Source organism: Podarcis melisellensis, assembly GCF_964234715.1.
Source record: "Podarcis melisellensis genome assembly, chromosome: 13".
Taxonomy (NCBI): domain Eukaryota; kingdom Metazoa; phylum Chordata; class Lepidosauria; order Squamata; family Lacertidae; genus Podarcis; species Podarcis melisellensis.
In genome coordinates, this window is record NC_138545.1 from 5,639,439 (window position 1) to 5,664,488 (window position 25,050).

Here is a 25,050-nt window from a genome sequence, read left to right on the forward strand (position 1 = left end):
AACTTTCCCTTTCCCCCCTCCTAGCAGCGGCTGGAGTTGCAAGTGTGCGCGACACGCTCCATCTCCCAGGATGGAACGCGGAGATCAAAGGAAGGATGAAGGTGCGAACTTTCCTTTCGAATTGGGATGCGGGGGAGGTTGGGCGTGGGAGGGGCGGGAAGGGAGGATATAAAAGGGACCCCGGTGCCTTTGAAGAGCGGGATAGGAGAGAGAGAAAGAGAGGGGATTCGTGTTTCTGTCCCGGATCCACAAGCCAAGAAGAAGCCCAGCGCGCAGGAGAGACCCAAGTCCTCAATCCTTTTGGCTCCTGCAAGTGATGACCATGACTAGCCAAAAGTGGGACCGCAAAGACGAGAAGAAGGTACCAGTTGCACCCGGGCTGGCTGGCTGGCAGGCAGGTGGGCCCCGCGAGGGCAGGATTCTGCTCTCAACTCCCCTCTCGGTGGAGAGGCTCGCTTCCTCTCCCTGCCTGGCAGCGGGGGGTTCGGATGGATGACATTCGGGGGTCCCTTTCCCCCCCCTTCCAACTCTGCCCCCACCAAAAGCTGGAGCTCAGAGCAGAATCGGGCCCTCTCTCGGCGTGGGAATCCGCTTTTCTGTTTCAAAAGCTCTCTCTGTTCTCTCCCTTCTCCTCCATCCCCTGCCCCGCCACGCCTCTCCTCCTTCCCCACCGCCTGGCCTGCCCCTCCTGCCCCACAACCTCTCTCTTTCTGCAGTTGCTGAAGCCCCTGATGGAGAAGAGGCGTAGGGACAGGATGAATCAAAGCCTCGACCGGCTGCGGGTCTTGCTTTTCGAAGCCACCCAGGACGAGGTAAGGGCAAGGGACCCATCTCTCCCTCTCTCGGGCTGCTCACATGCAGCACATTTTTAAAGCATCAGTTCAAGAAAGCCTGGGAACTGTAGTTCGTACTGGGTGCTGGGAATTGTAGTTTTGCAGGGAGGGAAAGGATGGTTCCCAGGATTTTTTGGGAAGGGGAGTGGCCCCCATCTCTCCCTCTCTCGGGCTGCTTATATGCAGCACATTTAAAGCGCTCGCTCAAGGAAGCCTGGGAACTGTAGTTCATACTGGGTGCTGGGAATTGTAGTTTTGCAGGGAGGGAAACGATGGTTCCCAGGATATTTTGGGAAGGGGAGTGGCCCCATCTCTCCCTCTCTCAGGCTGCTTATATGCAGCACATTTAAAGCACCCGCTCAAGGAAGCCTGGGAACTGTAGTTCGTACCGGGTGCTGGGAATTGTAGTTCTGCAGGGATGGGTGGGAGGGAAAGGATGGTTCCCAGGATTCTCTGGGAAGGGGAATGGGGTGGAAATGTGCTGTGAATGCAGGGTTTTGGTTTGTCGTTGTCGTTGGCATCGGTCTGTCTGGGGAGGCAATGGAGTGCGCCTCCGGGGGTGAAGCCAAACTGCTGCGTTGCAGCACCAAAGTGCGCAAGTCTGGGCAGTGTGTGTGTCTGGAGGTCCCGGGCTGCTCATATGACAAGACCCCCCCTCTCGGCTTGGCTGATGTGGTCCAAAAGAAAAGAGAGCAAGACGTTTGGCACCAGCCTGGCTGCAGGAGTTGCCGGAAGGAGGCGAACAAGGCTCCATCCAACAGTTTTAGGGACTCCACTCCGGATTTGTGTAGGGTTTCCACCGGAGCCTTTTCTTCTCCTGAAGATATCCTGCAAAGCTGTGGAGGCTGGGCCTGGAGCCTGTCTTTCCGCAGGTCCCTAACTCACCAAGAGTTTGAGACCCAGCTAGCTGAAGCCTAACTCTCTCGTTGCCCGCCTCCTGTTTTAAAGCCCCAACCCGCCCCCCGCAAATCAAACAAAGAATATTTTATTTTCACCCCTACTTTCCTTCCCCGTTTTTTTCTCCCACCCTCTTCTTTTGTCTTGTTTTTTTCTCCCCACTGCAGAGACTTAAAAACCCCAAAGTGGAAAAGGCAGAAATTTTGCAAAAAACAGTTCAGTTTTTGAAGACACAGCCTTTATCAGGTATAACGTTTCTTGTATCGTTGTTTTATTATTTATTTTATTATTGTTGTTGTTGTTGTTGTTGTTTTTACTTTTTTTTACTTTTATTATTGTTGCTACTTTAGAAAACAACCCTCCGGAGAAATGGAAAGGCTTTTCGGGAAAGGGAGTGAGGGACTTAGGTGTGGAATAACAGTCTCCCCAGGTTGCTTTTTTTAAAACAGGTTTAACTTCCTAGTAGTTGAATTTGCCCTGGGGCAGTCGAAATCTCGAGAGGCCCCCTCGCAAATCATCTTGAAGCTTCTGCTTGGCTTGATTGTAATTTTCTTCCATGATCAAATCAATATAATAATCATAATAATTTATTATTTATACCCCACCCATCTGGCTGGGCTTCCCCAGCCACTCTGGGCGGCTTCCAAAAAATATATATTAAAATACTGTAATACATCAAACATTAAAAGCTTCCCTAAACAGGGCTGCCTTCAGATGTCTTCTAAAAGTCTGGTAGTTGTTGTTCTCTTTGACATCTGGTGGGAGGGTGTTCCACAGGGCGGGCGCCACCACGGAGAAGGCCCTCTGCCTGGCTCCCTGTAACTTGACTTCTCGCAGGGAGGGAACCGCCAGTGCTGGACCTCAGTGTCCAGGCTGAACAATGGGGGTGGAGACGCTGCTTCAGGTATCCTGGGCCTTTGAGGCCGTTTAGGGCTTTCAAGGTCAGCACCAACACTTTGAATTGTGCTCGGAAACGTACTGGGAGCCAATGTAGGTCTTTCAAGACCGGTGTTATATTTTGATCCATCGTCGCAACACCTCTAAAAAGGCATGGAGCCCATAAACCGGTGCCTTCAGTGCCTATTTGGAAATCTGACACTCAATGAGTGTTGTCAAGTGGTTTGCACATTAGGCATTTAAAGTACTACCCTTTCCCCAAGGAATCCTGGGAACTGTAGTTTGCAAAGGGTGCTGGGAATTGTTGTTCTGTGGGGGGTGAACTACAGACTCCAGGATATTTTAGGGGGCACGTGGGGGGATGAAGCTATGTGCTTTAAATGTATGGTGGGTCAGTCAACTCCATATCCCGTTGTTTCAAAAGAGCTCTGATGCGTGGGTGAGGGGTTGTAGAATCCCTGTGTGGAATTCTCGGCTGGCTGTGAGGCACACCAGCTAGATCCATCGGGCCCTGCCATAATCAGATGTTTTGAACTACAGCTGCCAATAAATCTATTGGAGAAAATATTTTCCCGGCACAAAGGTGTAGCAATATGCCCTCTCCTGAATTTCAGCTTCCTTCCTAACTGTTTAAGGCACAGGTATCATGAGGAAACAGGCCCCAGCACCGGGGAAACCTCTTGGAAACCCTATCTAATGTATGAGCATATTTTAATGGGTCTCCCTTCCGCATCACTCTCCAAGGTAGTTGACATTTCTGGTGCGGATAATAATAATAATTTATTTTTTGTACCCCGCCCATCTGGCTGGGCTTCCCCAGCCACTCTGGGCAACTTCCAACGAAGATTCAAAATACATCAAAATGCCACACATTAAAAATTTCCCTGAATAGGGCTGCCTTCAGATATCTTCTAAATGTCAAGTAGTTATCTCTTTGACATCTGGTGGGAGAGCGTTCCACAGGGCGGGCGCCACCACCGAGAAGGCCCTCTGCCTGGTTCCCTGTAGCTTGGCTTCTCGCAGTGAGGGAACCGCCAGAAGGCCCTCGGCGCTGGACCTCAGTGTCGAGCAAGGGCTGTAGCTGAGCGGCAGAACATCTGCCTTGCATGCAGACGGTCCTGAGTTCGAATTCCAGGTATGGTTGGGAGGAGACTTACTGCTCAAAACCCTGGAGAGCTGCTGCCAGCCACTACTAAGCTAGATGGACCATTGGCACAACAAAGCCTTTGGCTATATTCCTGTTGTTGTTTAGTCGTGTCCGCCTCTTCGTGACCCCCTGGACCAGAGCACGCCAGGCACTCCTGTCTTCCGCTGCCTCCTGCAGTTTGGTCAAACTCATGCTGGTAGCTTCGAGAACACTGTCCAACCATCTCGTCCTCCATCGTCCCCTTCTCCTTGTGCCCTCCATCTTTCCCAACATCAGGGTCTTTTCCAGAGAGTCTTCTCTTCTCATGAGGTGGCCAAAGTACTGGAGCCTCAGCTTCAGGATCTGTCCTTCCAGTGAGCACTCAGGGCTGATTTCCTTCAGAATGGAGAGGTCTGATCTTCTTGCAGTCCATGGGACTCTCAAGGGTCTCCCCCAGGACCAGAATTCAAAAGCATCCATTCTTGGGCGATCAGCCTTCTTTATGGTCCAGCTCTCAATTCCATACATCACTACTGGGAAAACCATAGCTTTAACTATACGGATCTTTGCTGGCAAGGTGATGTCTCTGCTTTTTAAGATGCTTTCTAGGTTTATGGGTTAGCAAACCCATAAAGACGAAGGTTTGTGGTGAATTTCTGGGCCCCCACCTCTCAAAACCCTTTTACACAATCGTGATTTCTGTCCTCAACATGGTCTCCAATGGCCTGGGATTTTTCTCTTTCTCTCTTAAAAAAAAAAGGAAAGGGAGGGAAACCAAATAACCTGTTTTCGGGGGCCGCCCTGCCAGTCTGGGACCCTGAGAGGTGTGCTTGCAAGTTGCCCAGCGGATCTCTAAACTGTTGTCATTTCTCTTCCTCCCTCTTTCTTTATTCCACACTTCTTGCTGCATACACCACAGAGACCAAACACAAGGAAGATGCCCTCCTGCAAAGGTATCACAGCGGCTACCGGGAATGCCTGACCCAAGCCACCCACTTCCTCCGGGCCAGTCCGGGCATCTGCACGGGGAAAAAGGCCTACCTGATGGAGCACATCTGCCATTGCATGGAGAAGATCACAGCCAGCCCACGGAGGGAAGTCCACCGGCCCCCACCGGCCGCCCCCACCCCCAGCTACGAGCTGCAGCAGCGATACAGCCCAGATGTCTTCGCCGGGTGCAGCCCCCCACTCGGTGGGACCCCCTACGTCCTGCACCCACCTTCCTCCACCTACCCGGCCAGCCAAGGACTGCAGGCCCGACTCGGGGGGTCGGCCCAGCAGGGCAGCTGCAGCCGGGCGCAGCAGAACAAACTCTCGGAAACGCGGAACTCCTCGCCGCAGTCCCCCCAGGCGCTGAACGTATGGAGGCCCTGGCCTTGAAGGGTCCTCCCCTCCCCTCTAAAACCCCCTTGTAAATTTATATTAGATTCTCTATATATTGTATATTATGGGTTTTATGTTGTCGAATGTGGTGTTGTTTTTTTTTTGGGATGGGGTCTCTCTTATCTGGGGTGGTGGTAGATTTCCGCCTCCTCATAAATTTATATTATATTCTCTATATATTGTATATTATGGGTTTTACCGCATTTTTTGCTCCATAGGACTCACTTTTCCCCTCCTAAAAAGTAAGGGGAAATGTGTGTGCGTCTTCTGGAGCGAATGAAGGCTGCGCAGCTATCCCAGAAGCCAGAACAGCAAGAGGGATTGCTGTTTTCACTGCGCAGCGATCCCTCTTGCTGTTCTGGCTTCTGACATTCAGAATATTTTTTTTCTTGTTTTCCTCCTCCAAAAACTAGGTGCGTCTTGTGGTCTGGTGCGTCTTATAGAGCAAAAAAATATGGTATGTTGTCCAATGTGGTGGGTTTTTTTTTGGATAGGGCCTCTCTTTTCTGGGGTGGCGCTCGATTCCCTTCCTTTCCCTGTACTGATTGACAAAGAATGCTCTTTGACATCTCATAATTAGGATCCCAAGGGATATCTGGCTCAACGCCCTGCAATGCAATGAACCTGGACTATAACTGTGGATTAGGCCTGGAGTGGCCTAATCCAGCAACTGGGTGGTGGGGGAAATTGGCGAGGTGTTTTCTTTTCCTTAAGATGTTCTTGTCTGCTGAATTTATGTATATTCCCTAGAGCGGAGGGCTGCTTCTCTTTTTGAAGAAACCCAAGGCAGAATATTTCTGGATCCTGGCTTGATTTTTAAATAAATGGTTTTCTCTCTGATACCAAAAAAAGGGGAAAAAAATGTGTGTGTCTTCATTTTCTATGTAGGGCGTGTGTTTTAATACAGAGGAATGCCCTGGTCTTATCTGCTGCTTTAATAATAATAATAATAATAATAATAATAATAATAATAATAATAATTGTACCCCACCCACTCTGGGCGGCTTCCAAGAAATTATAAAAGCATCATCAAACATGAAAACTTCCCAATACATCCATGCACTGAGCGGTGCAAACGGTCCATCCCACATATCACAACACCACAAAATTCACTTGTTTCAAGTGCTATGCATTCTCCGCGGAATCATCTGGCCTTCCAGCACCACAAAGTCAGGGGCTGATGGGAGTTGTAGTCCAAAACATCTTGATGGGTGGGTGTTGGCTGCAGTAGTCTCTGGCAAATTCCCCAAAGGGAGAGGGTTAGCGGTGGTGGAGAGGCGCTGTGGACAGATGCTGTTGGACTCCAAGTCCCATCAGCCCAGGCCAGCATGATGGGAGTTGTAGTCCATCAACATATTGGGGCTGGGGCACCAGTTCCTTAAGGCAGAGTTAGTCTCTGCTCAAGCCTAGTGGAGAGGGTCGGCCACACAGGGATTCAAAAACACTCATTTCTGAACTGCTTTTAGCCTCTGTCCTGAGATCCATCAATCAGAGCTTTTGTGCAGAAGACATGCATTTGGGATTAAAAATTTGCTGAATCCAGGGATCTGTGCACTGCACCTGAACCAAGCAGAGTTCACAGCCCTCCCAGGCAAATGCCTCTTTCTGGATACCCCGAATTATCTTCAATTATCACAGTTATGGGAGGCAGGTGGGTGGGGTTGCTTGTTGCAGGTGGGTTGCTTGTTGCTTAAAAGGGGGAAACGTTCGCCAGTGAGTACGGCAGGCCACCCAGAGATCCACCCTGTAGATCCAGATCCACTTCCTGCTCATTCCTTCACATGCTCTGCAACTCAAAACTCGGGAGTTTACTGTTGCAGACAGCGAGAGCGATCTTATAGATGCTTCGGGAAAAGCATTTCCCGCGGATGGCATTGGTGGTTCAGTGGTAGAATTCTCGCCTGCCACGCGGGAGGCCCGGGTTCGATTCCCGGCCAATGCAACTTGCATTTTTTTTTAAAAAAAAATTCTCAGTTTCTTTTTCTGTCCCCAAAATAATTCCCCACGCGCCACAATCCCAACCTTGCATTATTTCCTCGCCGAGTAGCCCCAGGCAAAGTGTGCATCGCAGGCAAATTCCTTCCTTTCAGATCTCCGGGTTTGAATCCTGGTTATGTTTGCTTTTTTTAAGCTCGACAACTGTCTGGATGGAGAAAGGAGGAGGGGATTTAAAAACTCCTTGTCGATCGCTCCGCTCGGCTTCAGGCGATCGCCAAAGCAGACTCAGAAGTTGTTGTTCTTGCAAGACGGGCGTGCAATAGCAAGCAATGCGAAAGGATGGTTAGAAAGCATGAAATGCTGTTGAGTATTATTATTTTTTCCTGCACGCCGTGCTTTTTAAACTTTGTTTGTTTTAAAGCAGTATATTTTGGGGTACAGGGGAGGTTTCTTAAAAAAGAAAAAAAAGGCACCGCTGGGATTCGAACCCAGGATCTCCTGTTTACTAGACAGGCGCTTTAACCAACTAAGCCACGGCGCCACTTGGCAAACGGGCTGCCCGCTCTGTAATCTCACTATGTATAGATGCAAACAAAACAAGAACGCAGTTCGATTCTTTTCAGGGGGCTGGAAACTCTTAAAAGTGAGATCGGGCAGAGCAAGAATTATTTACGTGCTCTCATTTACGTGGAAAACTATTGCGTGCAGCTAAAGGGCTGCAAACGTGCAATGCACCGTTGCAAGATGGCCATTTCGTGCACGCCTGTTCAGGGCGCTCTGCACTTGCTCAGGGACCTGGGCCTCCTCTCCGCCTTTTGCTGGGTAAAACAAAAGGATTTCTTGACGCAAATGTAGAGGAAGCGGGTTGGAAGGGGCGGGTGGCGGATACAAGAGTTAAAAACATCGTTAGTTCCCCTGCTTTGTGCAAAGGGCAGATTGCAAAGGTTGCAATGACGGCTGCAGATTGCCAGTACAAAGAGGCGTCAGCGGAAGCTGCAAGAGGCCGGAGGGGGATGTAGCTCAGTGGTAGAGCGCGTGCTTCGCATGTACGAGGCCCCGGGTTCAATCCCCGGCATCTCCAGGTGTTTTTGCTTGGCGTTCAAACAATAATCGTAATTTAACAAAATGAAAGTCAGGGATGCTGCTTCTCCTTCCGGGTGTTTTCCAAAAATCAAAATAGGTTTACCTACTTGAATCGGTTAAAGAAATTCCCGCTCGAAGTTTGGGGACTTACGCGGTTTGCAATGCGTTGCAGCTGGAGCTGCTGCTTTGCTAGAAATAAAAATCTAGCAAACAAACCGGTTGGGTGTGATGAATTTCCAAGGCTGGAGTTTTCCAGCTTTGCTTTTTCTGCTTTTGAATTTTGCTCTCTTTCTGTATGTTTGTCCTACTGCATGAAATCTGGGGGGGGGGCAGTGACACCCGTTGATTTAATCTAGCAAGATGCAATGGAAAAACACACCCCATTTTAACCACCTGCGGCAAATGAGAGCGGAAACGTGGGCTAATAATTATTAGTGGTAGCGAATTCGCATCGGCGCAGCTTGTTGGTCGTCTGTTCTTCCAGCTGGAGGGGGGAGAGGAGAAAGGCGAGCGGTTTAAATGGGATTCTGCTAGCAAAACCTCGCGCAAAATAAGCACGCTGTGAGCAGGATTCGAACCTACGCAGGGAGTCCCCATTGGATTTCAAGTCCAACGCCTTAACCACTCGGCCATCACAGCTCCGTATAACCGCTGCTATTACCATATCCAAAAGTAGATAATCGGTGTTGGGAAGAAAATTCGTTGGATCGCCTTTTCTTTTCTTTTCTTTTCTTTTCTTTTCTTTTCTTTTCTTTTCTTTTCTTTCCTTTTCCTTCCTCTTTCTTTCTGACAAGTTTTGCAAGGGGAAAATGAGCTGCTATGGTTTGCAAAATGTCTAAGCAAGAGGGAAAACAGCTGCAAATAAAAACGATTGCAAATATTCAGAAGCTGGCATTTTCCTGCATTTCCCCCTGGGCCATTGGGGGTCCATAGAAAAGGGGAAAATAACAATGAAGGCCTTGGCTGCTTTGCAATGCAGCATCATGCTTCATTTCACCCTCCCCCTTTGGATATGTGAATGCTTTTTAAGCTCCTGCCCTAAATCTATCACATATATTCGTAGTCGCTGCGGAGGCGGTGGGAGAAACCGACTTTTTTCCGAGCGGGTTCAGAAAAGCTGGTGAGAACAATACGGCAAGTAAAGGGTTAAACGGCAGCCTTTTGCCCTCAGGCAAAATGGCCGGCTCAGACTCGCCCGTGATCTCAAGCTCTCGCGATGGGAAAAAGAAGCTTCGAGGCTTCCGAAGCGGTTGTCAGGGGCAACGGTGAGGCCTAGCGGCGAGGCCCTAAGCCCGAGGGGCGGTATGCAGCGCTCGCGTATATCGAGCTTGGGGCCGAAATGGTTGGCGGGTGACGGGGGTGCAGTGGGGGGAGGCTTGATATTGTCGTTGTAGGCGAAATTCAGGGGGGGGGGTATAACTGCTCTGTCGTTTTTCAAATTAATTGTTTGAGGCGGGATTAAGGGCGCATGCGCATTTGTGCCTACCTGACATGGGGCGAGGGTCGTGCGACCCTCTTTGCACCTCTTTTGGTGTCTAATCAATTAAGGAGATGGTGGGGGGGAAGCGTATGACCTCTTTCTGGTGCAAGCAGGGTGGACCCCTCACCCTCCCACCCCAACTTTTTAAAGGATTTTAGATTGCTTGTTGTAATAATAATAATAATAATTAATAATAATTTATTTATACCCCGCCCTCCCCAGCCAAGACCGGACTCAGGGCGGCTAACAACCAATAATAAAAACAAGTTGATTAAAATACAATTTAAAAGATTGTGATATAACATTAAAACATTAGGATGCAGTCTGTTCATAGGAGGAGAAAGGAAAAAGAAAGAGGGGGAGGGAATCAAACTGATTCTAAGCCAAAGGCCAGGCGGAACAACTCTGTCTTACAGGCCCTGCGGAAAGAAATCTGATTCCCGCAGGGCCCTGGTCTCTAAAAGTTTTGCCGCTTTTAAAATACAGTTTTATGTGCAATAAAAGATGCTGCCTGAATGTACTTGGCAAGGCACTTTTTATAAAAACCGCATAGAACAGATCTTAGGGGGAAACACAACCTATGTTTTCATAGTGATTGGTGGAAAACTGGTTTTGTTTGCTGTGTTGCAGCAATCCTATATTTTATTGTCGTTTGCTGCAGTTGAGGTTTGTGGATCTAATTTTGTGCTGCTCATGGACCATTTTAGTGCTTAATATTTGCTTTGTTTACAGATGGACGTATTAAATCGGAAGCAGAAAATGCGTTACCCTCCAGATGCTTGGGGACTCCAGCTCCCAGCATCCTTGACCATTTGGCCATGCCGGCCGGGGCTGATGGGAGTTGGAGTCCCTCCACATCTGGAGGGCACATGTTGGCTATCCCTGTTCTGCATGGTGGGGTCAAACAAAGGATGATACCTTTCTTTTGTCACAGAATGAATGAATTGATTTCGTATTTACGGGACCGCCTCTCCTGGTCTGCCTTGCAGAGGACCTTAAGGTCCATGAATAACTATAGTTTAGAGGTCCTGGGCCCTAAGGAAGTCAGACTATCCTCCACCAGGGCCAGGGCCTTCTCAGTGATGGCTCCAACCTGGTGGAATGCTCTGTCCCATGAGACTAAGGCCCTTCAGGATTTAACCTCCTTCCACCAGGCCTGTAAGAGAGAGCTGTTCTGCCTGGCCTTGAATTTGAATCCAGCCTGATCTTTTATTTCCCTTCTCTTCCCTCCCACTCCCTTTTTATGAAGATTACCCGCTCCGAGACCCCACAGCTAATTCTCCCCTGGCCTCCTCACTGGCCCAAGTAGGACTAATTCAGCCAGCTAGCCCTGGTGATTATCTAATGTTTATTGGATGGATTTCCCCTATATTGATTTCTGAACTTTGAATTTTATTCTTATTCATGTTTTTATACTGTATTTTATGCTGCTTTTACAATTAAGTGTTTTAAATTTGTTGTTAGCTGCCCTGAGCCCGGTTTCTGAACTGGGAAGGGCGGGATATAAATAAAAATTTATTATTATTTATTTCGGCACTCTCTGTTGCTAAACCCGTACTTTCTTCACCTAGCACGTAAATGGTAGAATCTGCTCCCACAAGAGACAGTGACGGCCATCATATTGGATGGCTTTGAAAGAGGATTCAAATTCATGGAGGATTGTAAAGCTATCAGTGGCTACTAGTCATGAAGGCTTTCTGCCTCTGAACAGGGTCTTGCTTGCAAGTTTCCTATAAGCATTTGGTTAGCCACTGTCAGAAATGGATGCTAGACTAACATACACACAAACACACACACACACAGACTTTTGCTTGATTCAGCAGTCAGGTTCTTGGGTTCCTACTGATGTCTCTCCTGCCTCTCTCTTGTCTTTTACTGCCAGGATTTCTCACTTTTTGGATGAGACAATGCCTTTGGTCACCGGACTGGTTCCCTCACGATTCCTGACCCTCACGGCCCATTTGGTCATCGTCATCACCATCTTCTGGTCCAGGGTGAGAAACCCAATCCCAGCCTCCAAACTCCATCCCTTCCCCTTCTCAACGTGCTCCTATTTCTTTTTTTAACACTGTGATGGGCCTTATGCTTTCCAAAGAAGAGCTTCTGTCTCCCACAAGTACCATATTTTTCGCTCTATAAGACGCACTTTTCCCCCTCCAAAAATTAAGGCGAAATGTGTGTGTATCTTATGGAGCGAATACAGGCTCCATGGCTTCAGTGAAAGCAACACGAAGCCTCCGGAGCGCAGCGTTGCTTTCGCTGAATCCAGGTGAGCGAGAGGGGTCAGTGCGCACCGACCCCTCTCGCTCTCCTGGCTTCAGGGATAGCCGCCCGATCCTTCTTGCTCTCCTGGCCTCGCTTTGCTGGAGAGGCACTGCACAGAGAGGGAGAGAATTGTTTTTTTCTTGTTCTTCCCCTCTAAAACTAGGTGCGTCTTATGGTCGAGTGCGTCCTATAGAGCGAAAAATACGGTAAGCGTCAACAAAAATAAGACCCCGATTCCAGCCTTTGCCCAAGACGGGCAGTTTGCCTGGCGCTGTTAAATATGGCCTTCTGAGAGCAAATGCCTCGCAGGGATGGGGCAGGAATGCGATTTTAGTTCAAGGATTGGTGGGTGAAATAGAGATTATATTGTTGGCCCTCATAGATGGCATGCGAGGAGGGTGGGGTGCCCATGTTTGTGTGCTGACCCCCTTAAGAGGCACACGGGGTGGCAGGAAGAGGCGAGATAGGAGTTTGCTCTTTCCCCTGGCAACCCTGGGCATTTCTCAAGTTGGCGCCACGCCACACTTTGAGAACCCTTTCCCAACCTGGTGCCCTTCACAGGGCCATGCTGGACGGAAGCAATGATTTATTATTATTTATTAAATTTGTATACGGTTGTACCTTGGTTTACGAACTTAATCCGTTCCTGAAGTCCGTTCTTAAACCAAATCCGTTCTTAAACCAAATCTGTTCTTAAACCAAATCTGTTCATAAACCAAGGCACTCTTTCCCTAATGAGGCCTCCCGCCGCCGGTGCCCTTCGACCGTTCGGCTTCCATTCGTAGACCAAGGTAAAGCTCACAAAATGGAACATCACTTCCGGTTTTGCGGAGTTCGTAAACCGAATACAGTAGTACCTCGGGTTATAGACGCTTCAGGTTACAGACTCCGCTAACCCAGAAATAGTACCTCGGGTTAAGAACTTTGCTTCAGGATGAGAACAGAAATCATGGCGCGGCGGCAGCGGGAGGCCCCATTAGCTAAAGTGGTGCTTCAGCTTAAGAACAGTTTCAGGTTAAGAATGGACCTCTGGAACGAATTAAGTTCTTAACCCGAGGTAACACTGTAGTTTGTAAACAGGACTCGTAAACCGAGGTACCACTGTACTATTCTTGATTTGACGTTTACAAGGCGGTTCATGGCACAAAACTATGAAATGAAAACGCATAATACATAATATTTTGGGAGTTCCAACTGCTCTAGAGAGAAAGGGATTCTGGGAAGCAAGAAACCTGGAGCTCGTTCAAGTACTGAGAGGGAATGGCATTGTCACTCCCACCACATGTGAAGTGTTGTAGCGAACAGCCTAACATTTGGACCGCACAATAATTCTGCTGACCTCTCTTGATTTTGTCACACCTCTGAATGTTCCTGCTTCTTCGGGTACCTCTATTTCTTGCCACAGAAGAACGGGATGGGAACAGGGTGAGAGCCAGTGTGGGTGTAGTAGTTAGAGTGTTGGACTAGGACATGGGTAGGGAAACTAAAGCCTGGCGGCCGGATCTGGCCCAATCGCCTTCTAAATCCGGCCCGTGGGCAGTCCGGGAATCAGCATGTTTTTACAATGCTTTTATTTAAAATGCATCTCTGGGTTATTTGTGGGGCCTGCCTGGTGTTTTTACATGAATAGAATGTGTGCTTTTATTTAAAATGCATCGCTGGGTTATTTGTGGGGCATAGGAATTCATTCATTATTTTTTTGTTCAAAATATAGTCCAGCTCCCTACAAGGTCTGAGGGACAGTGGACCGGCCCCCTGCTGAAAAAGTCTGCTGACCCCTGGACTAGGATCTGAGGGGGGACCAGGGTTCAAATCCCCACTCGCCCATGAAGCCCACTGGGTGGCCTTGGGCCAGTCACGGCCTCTCAGCCTATCTCACAGGGTTTGTTGGGAGGATAAAGTGGGGGAAACTCTGTGCACCACCTGGAGTTCCTAGGAGGAAAGGTGGGATATAAATGTAAATACAGTGGCACCTCAGGTTACATACGCTTCAGGTTACACACTCTGCTAACCCAGAAATAGTGCTTCAGGTTAAGAACTTTGCTTCAGGATGAGAACAGAAATCGTGCTCCGGCGGTGCAGCAGCAGCAGGAGTCCCCATTAGCTAAAGTGGTGCTTCAGGTTAAGAACAGTTTCAGGTTAAGAACGGACCTCCGGAACGAATTAAGTGCTTAACCTGAGGTATCACTGTAAATACAAAATAGATAAAGCATAATGGAACTGGTGCAGTAGTAAAGAGGTTATGAGGCTACTGCTACCTTGTTCTTGTGATGGGTGAATGCATGGTCCAAATGGTGGTTTCTCTGTCTTCTGCAATCCAGGAAAACAATGTCCGCGCTTCCCTGCCTCTCCAGTGCACCCAGGAGGAGTTTGAGAACCAAGACACAGAGTAAGTGCTCTGCCTGGGACTTTCTCTGCTACAGCCCTTCTCTGGGTGCTTCTGCTGCTCTTCGGGTGTTTTTTTATGCTTTTAAAAAGGTTTTTGGTTGCAGTGGCCATATCTTGAAGCAGGCGCCCAAGAGAAATACGCTGATTTATTTTTGTAGGCTTTTCCAGAACATGTATTTAAAATAAGGACTTAGATCCCGCTGCATCTTTTAAAGCTTGTTAATAATAATATTATTAATAGTAATCTGTTACTTATACCCCACCTGTCTGACTGGGTTGCCCCAGTTGTTAGGTTTTCAGATTAGCTGAATGTTGCTTTGTTCTGTTTTATTTGTAAGGCACTTTGATTGCTTTCAGAAAGGTGGGATATAAATATTAGGAAAATATGTATATTATCAGCCCCAAAAAGCAAGCTGATAATGACAGAGAAATATGTGTTCCCCGCCTTCCTCTGCCCTGTTCCTTTTGGCTATCTAATAACATTCATAGTCTGAAAGGTTTCCTTTTAAAATGTGGATTTATGAATCTGTGCTATCTCTCTCTCTCTCTGTGTGTGACCTCACATTGGTGTTCCATCGCCCTTCTCTCTCTGTAGCTGCTGAGAGTGCTGATGTCTCCCAGCTCCTCATGTTTTTCATCATCTAGCAAACGTCAGCGCTGGATGACGCTGATGCTGTAATTATTTATACCCTAACCTTTTCAGATTATAAACGAGAACTGCTGAAAACGTAGAAAAAGTGATCATTAAGGACACCGATAGAATTCAGACCATATACCTATTAAAAATCTGTTTAAAACATACAAGAAAAACAGCACAGCACCAGATAATGGCACCTCTCTGTCCCGCAAAAGGCTTGGGAGCTTGCTGTCTTCACAGCAGATGTGGCCGCTGCTCCACCTAGTTGACAGCAGCCGTAAATCCAGGTTTAGATTAAAGCCCTGAAGGGGTGGGGGCGGGATGGCGTGAGAAGAGAAGGAGCAGGACTGCTGCTGGAGCTGATTATAGGCTGCCTCTTCTCATCCGAGGACTGACAAACTTGGCCACGGATCAGTCTGTTGCCTCTTGCTGCCAAGGCTGATGGCGCTTTAAATGTGCACTCAAGGGAAAGGCTACTGCTTCTTTTTTTAAAAGTGGTGGAGGGTTAAAAATAAAGGCAGGCAACAAGATGGGCCAATTATATTTTTTTGCAGTGGGAAATTCCAGACAATTAGCCTTCAAGAGGAGCTTGTGTTTGCCTAGGGCTCTAATGTCCTTCATACTTGGCATATTTGCTAAGAAATTCCAGGCCAGATCGTATTGCATTGGTGGTTCAGTGGTAGAATTCTCGCCTGCCACGCGGGAGGCCCGGGTTCGATTCCCGGCCAATGCATGACACCATAATTTTATAAACCTCTATCCTACCCCTCTTTTATTGCCTGCTTTCAACTTGTTGTTTAGTCGTTTAGTCTTGTCCGTCTCTTCGTGACCCCATGGACCAGAGCACGCCAGGCACTCCTGTCTTCCACTGCCCCCCGCAGTTTGGTCAGACTCATGCTGGTAGCTTCGAGAACACTATCCAACTATCTCGTCCCCTGTCGTCCCCTTCTCCTTGCGCCCTCCATCTTTCCCAGCATCAGGGTCTTTTCCAGGGAGTCTTATCTTCTCATGAGGTGGCCAAAGTATTGGAGCCTCAGCTTCAGGATCTGTCCTTCCAGTGAGCACTTAGGGATGATTTCCTTAAGGATGGAGAGGTCCGATCTTCTTGCAGTCCATGGGACTCTCAAGAGTCTCCTCCAGCACCAGAATTCAAAAGCATCCATTCTTCGGCCATCAGCCTTCTTTATGGTCCAGCTCTCACTTCCTTACATCACAACCGGGAAAGCCATAGCTTTTACTATATGGACCTTTGTTGGCAAGGTGATGTCTCTGCTTTTTAAGATGCTTTCTAGGTTTGCCATCGCCTTTCTCCCAAGGAGCAGGCGTCTTTTAATTTTGTGACTGCTGTCACCACCTGCAGTGATCATGGAGCCCAAGAAAGTAAAATCTCTCACTACCTCCATTTCTTCCCCTTCTATTTGCCAGGAGGTGATGGGACCAGTGGCCATGATCTTCATTTTTTTGATGTTGAGCTTCAGACCCTATTTTGCACTTTCCTCTTTCACCCTCATTAAAAGGTTATTTAATTCCTCCTCACTTTCTGCCATCAAGGTTGTGTCATCTGCATATCTGACTTAACAAGTCCCAAATCATCCATGACCACCATTGCCCATGCTGGCTGGGACTGATAGAAGCTGTGGTCCAAGCAACAGCCAGAGGCCTCAGGTTCCCCACCCCTCGCTTTGTGGCTTGCCTTTTCTCTCTGCGTGTGGAGGAATGGCTGCTGGGAGGAGCGCAGAGAGGAAGAACACCGTGATGCATCTATATTGGCACAATTGGATGCCCTCATCTGCCCCACCTGCAATGAAACATGTCTCTCCTGCATTGGTCTCTACAGCCACTACAGGCGCTGTAACCTTCCAGTAGTTTGCCTTGACCGCCAAAGGTGCAGTCCTCCATTGTCTCCTGAGACAGATGGATGTCAACAACAAATAGAGTGTGTGTGTGTGTGTGTGTGTGTGTGTGTGTGAGAGAGAGAGAGAGAGAGAGAGAGAGAGAGAGAGAGAGGGAGGGAGGGAGGGAGGATTGGGGCGCTTGGTGGGGAGATAGAGACCAATTACTGTACAGTCATACCTCATGTTACATTTGCTTCATGTTACGTTCTTTTAGGTTACGTCCCGTGGCAACCTGGAAGTACCGGAAATAATAATAAATAATAATAATAAATTTTATTTATATCCCGCCCTCCCCAGCGGAAGCTGGGCTCAGGGCGGTTAACAACAATCAAAATAGTCCAACATTCTAAAAACATTCATTATAAAATTAATTAAAATCAAATTAAGATCAAATTAATGGCAACCATCAAGCAAAATTCTGTGCAGATTGCCAGAGGAGGGGGTCAGGCTGCGCCCTGACCAAAGGCCTGGTGGAACAGCTCTGTCTTGCAGGCCCTGCGGAAAGATGTCAGGTCCCGCAGGGCCCTAGTCTCTTGTGACAGAGCGTTCCACCAGATTGGAGCCGTGGCCGAGAAAGCCCTGGCTCTAGTTGAGGCCAGCCTAACTTCTCTGTGGCCTGGGATCTTTAGGATGTTTTTATTTGCAGACCGTAAATTTCTCTGTGGGGCATACCAGGAGAGGCGGTCCCGTAGGTACGAGGGTCCTAGGCCGTATAGGGCTTTAAAGGTTAAAACCAGCAAAGGTTAAAGGGTTACTTCTGGGTTTCACCGCATGCGCAGACTCGCAAAATGATGTCATGCGCATGTACAGAAGCGGCGAATCGCAACCCGTGTGTGCACAGACGCGCCACTGCGGGTTGCGCTCTTTTCATGTTGCGAATGAGCCTCCGCAATCAGAGGTACCGCAACCAGAGGTTGGGCTCAGGAAGGAATTTCAGGTTTTCTAGAGACACAAGACCTAACCCTCCCTGTGGTTTTCCTCCCTTCAGGATGGTGGTTGCCCTGTCGGTGACGCTCGGGCTTTTTGCGGTGGAGTTGGCCGGCTTTCTCTCTGGAGTGTCCATGTTCAACAATGTGCAGAGCCTTCTCTGTATCCTTTGAAAAGGGGACAGACTGGTCGTAGGTTACGTGGGGTCTTTGTGGGGTGGGTGGCAGAGGGAAGCCACAGAGAGGGCAACTTGGACTCGTCAGACCTGCAAAGTGAGGGAGCCAAACCTGAGAGCTAAAAGAAGATTCCCAGGTTATCTCATGCACGTGCAGATGGGCATCAGAAGGCGCTGAGGCCCAGTGGATGCCCGTTCCTGGACGCTTTGCCAAGCCACTTACGTCTCAGTCCATCAGACAACGTTCTTCAGCCTTGCGTCCCCCGATGTCGTAGGACTACAATGCCCATCATCCCTGACCCACTGACTAAGCTAGCAGTGGATGATGGGAGTTGTAGTCCTACGACATCTGGGGATGGAAGGCTGGTAGGCAGTTCCCGCGTGGGAACGCGGACGTTCTGGCTTGTTGCCGTCCCCTGTGTAGGCCAGCCCCGATGCCCCACAGCTGCCCCGGGAGGACCCAAGGTGTTCCTGCCCTTCATGCGTTGTTGCTCCCTGACTGAGCCTCCTTTCCGCTCCAGCCACAGGCGCCCACGCCTCTGCCTCCGTCACGTTGCTCTTCTTCCTCTTTGAACAGTGGGATAGCAGCCTGTACTGGTGGATCTTTGCTTTCTGCAGGTCAGTCGAGACGGAAGCCGCCTCTGGTGGCAGAGCTTTTCAAGGCAAGGGCTGCCCGTCGCCAAGCAGTGGGAGTAGCAGAAGAAATGCGGTAGCTGGGGCTACATTGGCCAGGAATGGCCGGCATTTCTACTCCAGAGAAAGTACTGTATTTTTGGCTCTATAGGGTGCACCGGACCATAGGGCGCACCTAGTTTTTAGGGGGGGATTTTTATTTCCCCCCAAGCCCCAAAGAGCAAAGAAGCCAAGACAGCGAGTGGGGTGGTTCCTGCTCGCTGTCTTGGCTTAGTTTTTAGCCGCGGGGCTGGGGCGGGCGAAACCTGAGCTTCCCCCGATCCCAGCCCCCTAAACAGGTCCAGGAGCAGCGGAAAGATTGCGCGCAACCTCACCGCCGCTCCCAGAGCTTGCGGGGCTGGGGACGGGGGACGGCCGAGCTTCCCCAGCCCCCCAGAACTGGCTGCTATCCGCAAGCCTTCAGAGCCTGGCGACACTGCGCTCAGAAGGCTTGCGGATAGCTGCCTGAAGCCTGGAGACCGAGAGGGGTCAGTGCGCACCAATCCCTCTCGCTCTCCAGGCTTCAGCGAGAGCCTGCATCTGCTCCATAAGACGCACACAGACGCACACACATTACCCCATCATTTTTGGAGGGGGGAAAGTGTGTTCTATAGAGCAAAAAATACGGTAGCTGGGTTCAAAGTGGAGAAGGCTGTCTTGGGATGTGTGTGGTCTCCGTAGGATCGACGTCCCTGCCGCTAGAAGGGGCACCCACTGCTGTTTTATTCATTAAAATATACCAGCTGGTGTCCCTCCAGATGTTACTGAACTACAGCTCCCATCATCCTTGGTCGTGGACCATGCTTGCTGGGGAGTTGTAGTTCAGCGACACCCGGTGGTCAAAGGTTCCTCACAACTGAATTATATCTGGCCTGATCTGTCCCCCGAAGGAGCCTTCAAATTTACTAATAAGCATTGTAAATGCCTTTGGTATCTTGGATTGCCCCGACTATTGGGGTGTGGGTCTCTGTGACCTAAACATAGCTGTCAACGTTTTCCTTTTTTTAAGGGAAATTCCCTTATTCCGAATAGGATTCCTCGCAAGAAAAGGGAAAAGTTGACAGCTCTGGACCTAAATCACATTTGATCCAGCAAATGCTCAGGGGGGAGTGGCTGATCTCTCATCCTTGGTGTTGGGATGGTTTCTTCTCTCTCCCAGTTCACCCCCAGGCTCAAAATGTCTGGCACCTTTCTGTGCCAGCGCAAGAAGCTCAGTTCATGTGGAGCTGTCTGCTACTGCAGGCCTCACTTTACGACGCCAGTTTCCCTGACTGCTCCCCACTAGCTCTGGCTGCCCACTGCAGTGCCTCCATCTGCCTCTCCTTTTTCGTCTTTGAGCGCTGGGAGATGGTCACTTACTGGTACATCATGGGCTTCTGCAGGTAGATTCTTAGTTCTGTATATGTGTGGATACAGTGGTACCTCTAATAGTAATGATAATAATAATGATGATGGGGGTGATAATGATAACAACAACAACAATTTATTATTATTTATACCTTGCCCATCTGGCTGGGTTTCCCTAGCCACTCTGGGTGGCTCCCAACAGAATATTAATAATAAAAAAGTGACAACATCAAACATTTTGTGCTCAAATGCTGCTTGTGGGCTTCCCACATGCAAAACACTGCTAAACCTTAGATTACGTAAATCAGTGTTTCCCAACCTTTTTTGGGCAAAGGCACACTTGTTTGATGAAAAAAATATCGAGGCACACCACCATTACAGCCCCATGACGTCAGCGCGCAGCGTCACGCCGGGAGGGACGCACGAAAGTGTAAGTTTCAATTTTTTCCCCTCCCCCTTGCCTTCCTTCTGTGCCAACCGCCAAAAAGCCAAGAAAAAAGCCAAGACTTTAGGGCAGCAGGTCGACACGGAAGAAGCTCCTACCTAAGGACAGGTGCGATGGCCGTGTCCTCTTCTGCCACACTTGGCAGCCCTGCCTCACGGTCGTGACTCCCACCCTGATTTCTCCCCGCAGTCTGTCCCCCGACCTCTTCTGAAGGCTGGGGGGGGGGACAAGGGCTTTTCTTCCGACCCCCAGCATTTTAAAAAACCCCGGGACAGCGGAGGACTTCTCCGCTGTCCGGGGCAATCTTAAAATGCTGGCGGGCGGCATTTTAAAATCGCCCGGGACAGCGGAGGACTTCTCCGCTGTCCGGGGCGATTTAAAAGCCCCTGGGAAGGCAGGCAGGGGGGACAAAGATTTTCGCCCCCCGCCCGCCTTCAGAAGAGGTCCTGGACCTCTTCTGAAGGCGGGCGGGGGCGAAAGCCTTTGCTCCCCCCTGCCTGCCTTCCCGGGAGAGCGGAGAAAGGCAGCGCGTTTCTCCGCTGTCCCGGACAGCTTTTGAAGGCAGGCTTTTGAAAGCCGTCCGGGACAGCGGAGAAACGCAGCGCGTCCTTGCCGCTGCCCCCCGACTTGGCTGGAAGGCTGGCGGGGGGAGAAGCCTGCTCCTCCCCATCGCCAGCCCCGCAAACTCGGGGAACAGCGGGAGAGGCGCAGCGCGCCATCCCGCTGTCCCCCGACTTGGCTGGAAGGCTGGCGGGGGGAGAAGCCTGCTCCTCCCCATCGCCAGCCCCGCAAACTCGGGGAACAGCGGGAGAGGCGCAGCGCGCCATCCCGCTGTCCCCCGACTTGGCTGGAAGGCTGGCGGGGGGAGAAGCCTGCTCCTCCCCATCGCCAGCCCCGCAAACTCGGGGGACAGCGGGAGAGACGCAGCGCGCCATCCCGCTGTCCCCCGACTTGGCTGGAAGGCTGGCGGGGGGAGAAGCCTGCTCCTCCCCATCGCCAGCCCCGCAAACTCGGGGGACAGCGGGAGAGGCGCAGCGCGCCATCCCGCTGTCCCCCGACTTGGCTGGAAGGCTGGCGGGGGGAGAAGCCTGCTCCTCCCCATCGCCAGCCCCGCAAACTCGGGGGACAGCGGGAGAGGCGCAGTGCGCCATCCCGCTGTCCCCCGACTTGGCTGGAAGGCTGGCGGGGGGAGAAGCCTGCTCCTTCCCGTCGCCAGCCCCGCAAACTCGGGGGACAGCGGGAGAGGCGCAGCGCGCCATCCCGCTGTCCCCCCGACTTGGCTGGAAGGCTGGCGGGGGGAGAAGCCTGCTCCTTCCTGTCGCCAGCCCCGCAAACTCGGGGGACAGCGGGAGAGGCGCAGCGCGCCATCCCGCTGTCCCCCCGACTTGGCTGGAAGGCTGGCGGGGGGAGAAGCCTGCTCCTCCCCATCGCCAGCCCTGCAAACTCGGGGGACAGCGGGAGAGGCGCAGCGCGCCATCCCGCTGTCTCCCGACATGGTTTGGAGGCTGGCGGAGGGCTTCCTCCTCCCCCAGCCCCGCAAGCTCCCAGAGCGATGCCAAAGCTGCGCGCAGCTTCGGCATGGCTCTGGGTCCCGTTCTGGGGGCGGGGGAAGCTCGGGCTTCCCCCGCCCCAGCCCCACGCCTGGCGGTGGGGGAATAAATTTTTTCCCCTTTATTCCCCCCCCCCCCGCCAATTTTTCCCGCGGCACACCAGGCAAAGTCTCGCGGCACAGTAGTGTGCCGCGGAACACCGGTTGGGAAACACTGACGTAAATACAATCCTAGCAACAACACACACAACGTAACAGGCTGTTTTTGACTATGTAACTTCTATTTCAAACACAGTTCAACATATAATATCTCACAATGTGTACCGGTAATTCCATAGACCAACACATCATGCAAACAGAACATATCCTGAAAAACAAAACAAAAATCCTTCCAGTAGCACCTTAAAGACCAACTAAATTAGTTCTTGGTATGAGCTTTTGTGTGCATGCACACTTCTTCAGATACCATGCACACGAAAGCTCATACCAAGAACTAACTTAGTTGGTCTTTAAGGTGCTACTGGAAGGATTTTTGTTTTGTTTTGACTATGACAGTCCAATGGATGGCCAGGAGATAAAGTTCATTCAGTTCCTAAATTGGCATATTGGCAATAACCACAATATGGTATGCTTATCTTATGGTGTTCCACGTGTCACTGCTTTGAGGATTCTAACGTTCCTTGTTTGTAGATATCATATCAGATGGAAAACTTGAAGGTATGTCACCTAATTTAGGATATCTAATTTAGGAACTGAGTGGACTTTATCTCCTGACCATCATTGGACTTTAATTTTTCAGGATATGTTCTGGTTGCATGATGTGTTGGTCTATGGAATTGCACATTGTGAGATATTATATGTTGAATTGTGTTTGAAATAGAAGTTACATAGTCAAAAACAGCCTGCTACGTTGTGTGTGTTGTGGGCTTCCCACAGGCATTTATTTGGCCACCTTGAGAACGGGATTCTGGACTAGATGGGCAGTAGGCCCTTCCTATGTTTTCTTTTCTTTCTTCCTTTTTAAATTGTTTATTTATTTTGATTTTACATATACACACATCAAATAATCAGAATATTAAAAAAGAAAAAGCGTATCAGCAATGAAAATGAAAAAAAAGCCTCAAAAACAAGCATTTTCAAATACGATTCTTCGTAGCGAGTGCAAACTGTCTTTTTGCAACTTCTGGCTTGGCTCCTTGATTCCTAACATGATTCCTAACATGTTAGGAACCTTCCTATGTTTTCATATGTGTGTGTGTGTGTTTCACGTGTTTGTTCCCCAGCTGATGTTTTTCTCCCCCCAGGAAGGGGGAAGCCCTTCTCCTGAAGAAATTTAAAGACTATCTACAGAAACATTGTAAAATTAATGAATGTCAGAAGGATGTTGGAATGAAGTTATGTGGTTTTAGCAGAAATGTTATAAAGGTTTAGGGAAAAAACAGACTGTTAACTGGTGAAAGGAGGGAAAGTAAAGTTACATTATATTAAGATAAATTACAGGACAAAAATTGGAAAAGATGGAAAGGATTTGCTGAAATAGTTAACCGAACTAGAATACAAAAAAGGGAGGTGTGAGGAGGTCAAGGAAACAAGCAAATGAAAGATAAGTTATGGGAAGGTTTGATGTGTTTTTTAATTGTTTCTATTTTTCTGGGTTTTTTTTCTTTTTCTTTGTCTCTCTTTTTTTTTCTTATTGTGATGTGCTGTTTTGTTTTTGTTTAATATGGAGTTTTTACTTTTTCTTTTTGTAACTTTAAAAGCTTTAATAAATATTATTTTCAAAAAAGAAAAAAAGAAGCCCTTCTCCTTAGCACTGACCCCCTCCCCTCTCTCTGTCCGTCTTCACCCCCTGACAGCGCCTTGCCTGCCGCTGTGGAAATACTGCTTTTCATCTCGGTCTTGGGCTTGAAGAAGAAGCCCCTGTGAAGCCCCCCGTCGCTCCAGGAGGAGACTTTTGTTGGGGACGACTCCAGATGGGTGACAAAACCAACTGAGCAGAGCCAAGCTGCGCTGGCACGGGGAAACAGAGACTGAGCACAATTGGGGAGAGCAGGTAGGATGGTATCACATTGCCAGCTGCCACCCAGAGCTCCAGCAACACAGATCCGTCTCCTGCGCTGCATGCTGCCTCCCCTCAGCGGTAATCGTGGTAACAGCACCCTGTCGCTGCACAAAGCCATGCGTTTATATTCACACATGCTTTTTCCAGCCTCCGGTCATGCATCTGCGGTGCCAAAACGTCTCCTTCAGAAGAAATGGTGAAGCCCGTGCCTGTGGCCTAATGGGCCGCCCTGCAAAAGAGACTAAGGGGGCATAACGGGCGTGTAAAATTTATTCAGGACATTTGATTGTAGTTAGAGAATGCTGTCTGAGATTTATTACACTTTTTTTACCTGAATAAAATAGCATCCTTCTTATGAATTCACCACTTGGATTGCAGTCATTAAAGTACAGTGGTACCTCGGGTTACAGACGCTTCAGGTTACAGACGCTTCAGGTTACAGACTCCGCTAACCCAGAAATAGTACCTCGGGTTAAGAACTTTGCTTCAGGATGAGAACAGAAATTGCATGGCGGCGGCACGGCAGACCCCATTAGCTAAAGTAGTACCTCAGGTTAAGAACAGTTTCAGGTTAAGAACGGACCTCCAGAACAAATTAAGTTCTTAACCCAAGGTACCACTGTAGGGTTGATGAAGTCTGTTGGATTATGTAGATCAGCTGGGATTGAAAACATTTGAAGAGCCGCAGGTTGAAGGAAGGTGATATCAACTGACTCTCCTTGCATTGGCTGCTATGGCCAAGTTAAACTAGTAGATGAAACTAGAGCCCTTTAATGGCTGCGTGGTTCAATTCCAAGGATAACAACAACAATAATTTATTAGTTATACTCCGCCCATCTGGCTGGGTTTCCCCAGCCACTCTGGGCGGCTTCCAATAAAATAATAAAAATACAATAAAACATCAGACATTAAAATCTTCCCTAAACAGGGCTGCGAAATCTAGCATGCTCCAGATAACCTCGTGGGCCAAATACCGTATTTTTTGCTCTATAAGACTCACTTTTCCCCTCCTAAAAAGTAAGGGGAAATGTGTGTGCGTCTTATGGAGCGA

General features: G+C 49.3%; 2 protein-coding genes across 5 annotated transcripts; both read left to right on the forward strand.

The window, feature by feature from the left end:
• Positions 1-224: 224 nt before the first annotated feature.
• Positions 225-5,266, forward strand: LOC309355846 (transcription factor HES-4-like). Its single transcript, XM_081887045.1, has 4 exons — positions 225-361; positions 717-812; positions 1,898-1,976; positions 4,673-5,266. Exons 1-4 carry the CDS (start codon positions 317-319, stop codon positions 5,131-5,133), a joined length of 681 nt encoding a protein of 226 aa, XP_081743171.1. The 5' UTR covers positions 225-316; the 3' UTR covers positions 5,134-5,266.
• On the forward strand, positions 1,074-23,992 carry TMEM107 (transmembrane protein 107). Of its 4 annotated transcripts, none has more exons than XM_081887078.1 (6): positions 1,074-1,082; positions 11,542-11,631; positions 14,224-14,291; positions 17,811-17,911; positions 18,446-18,542; positions 23,794-23,992. In XM_081887078.1, the coding sequence occupies exons 2-6, from the start codon at positions 11,545-11,547 to the stop codon at positions 23,861-23,863; spliced, it is 423 nt and encodes a 140-aa protein (XP_081743204.1). In that variant the 5' UTR covers positions 1,074-1,082; positions 11,542-11,544; the 3' UTR covers positions 23,864-23,992. The 4 variants fall into 4 exon arrangements, with proteins under 4 accessions (XP_081743204.1, XP_081743205.1, XP_081743202.1 ...); XM_081887079.1 differs by lacking the exon at positions 1,074-1,082 and adding an exon at positions 19,859-19,978 and having other exon boundaries at positions 11,483-11,631; XM_081887076.1 differs by lacking the exon at positions 1,074-1,082 and having other exon boundaries at positions 11,483-11,631.
• The last annotated feature ends 1,058 nt before the right edge of the window (positions 23,993-25,050 follow it).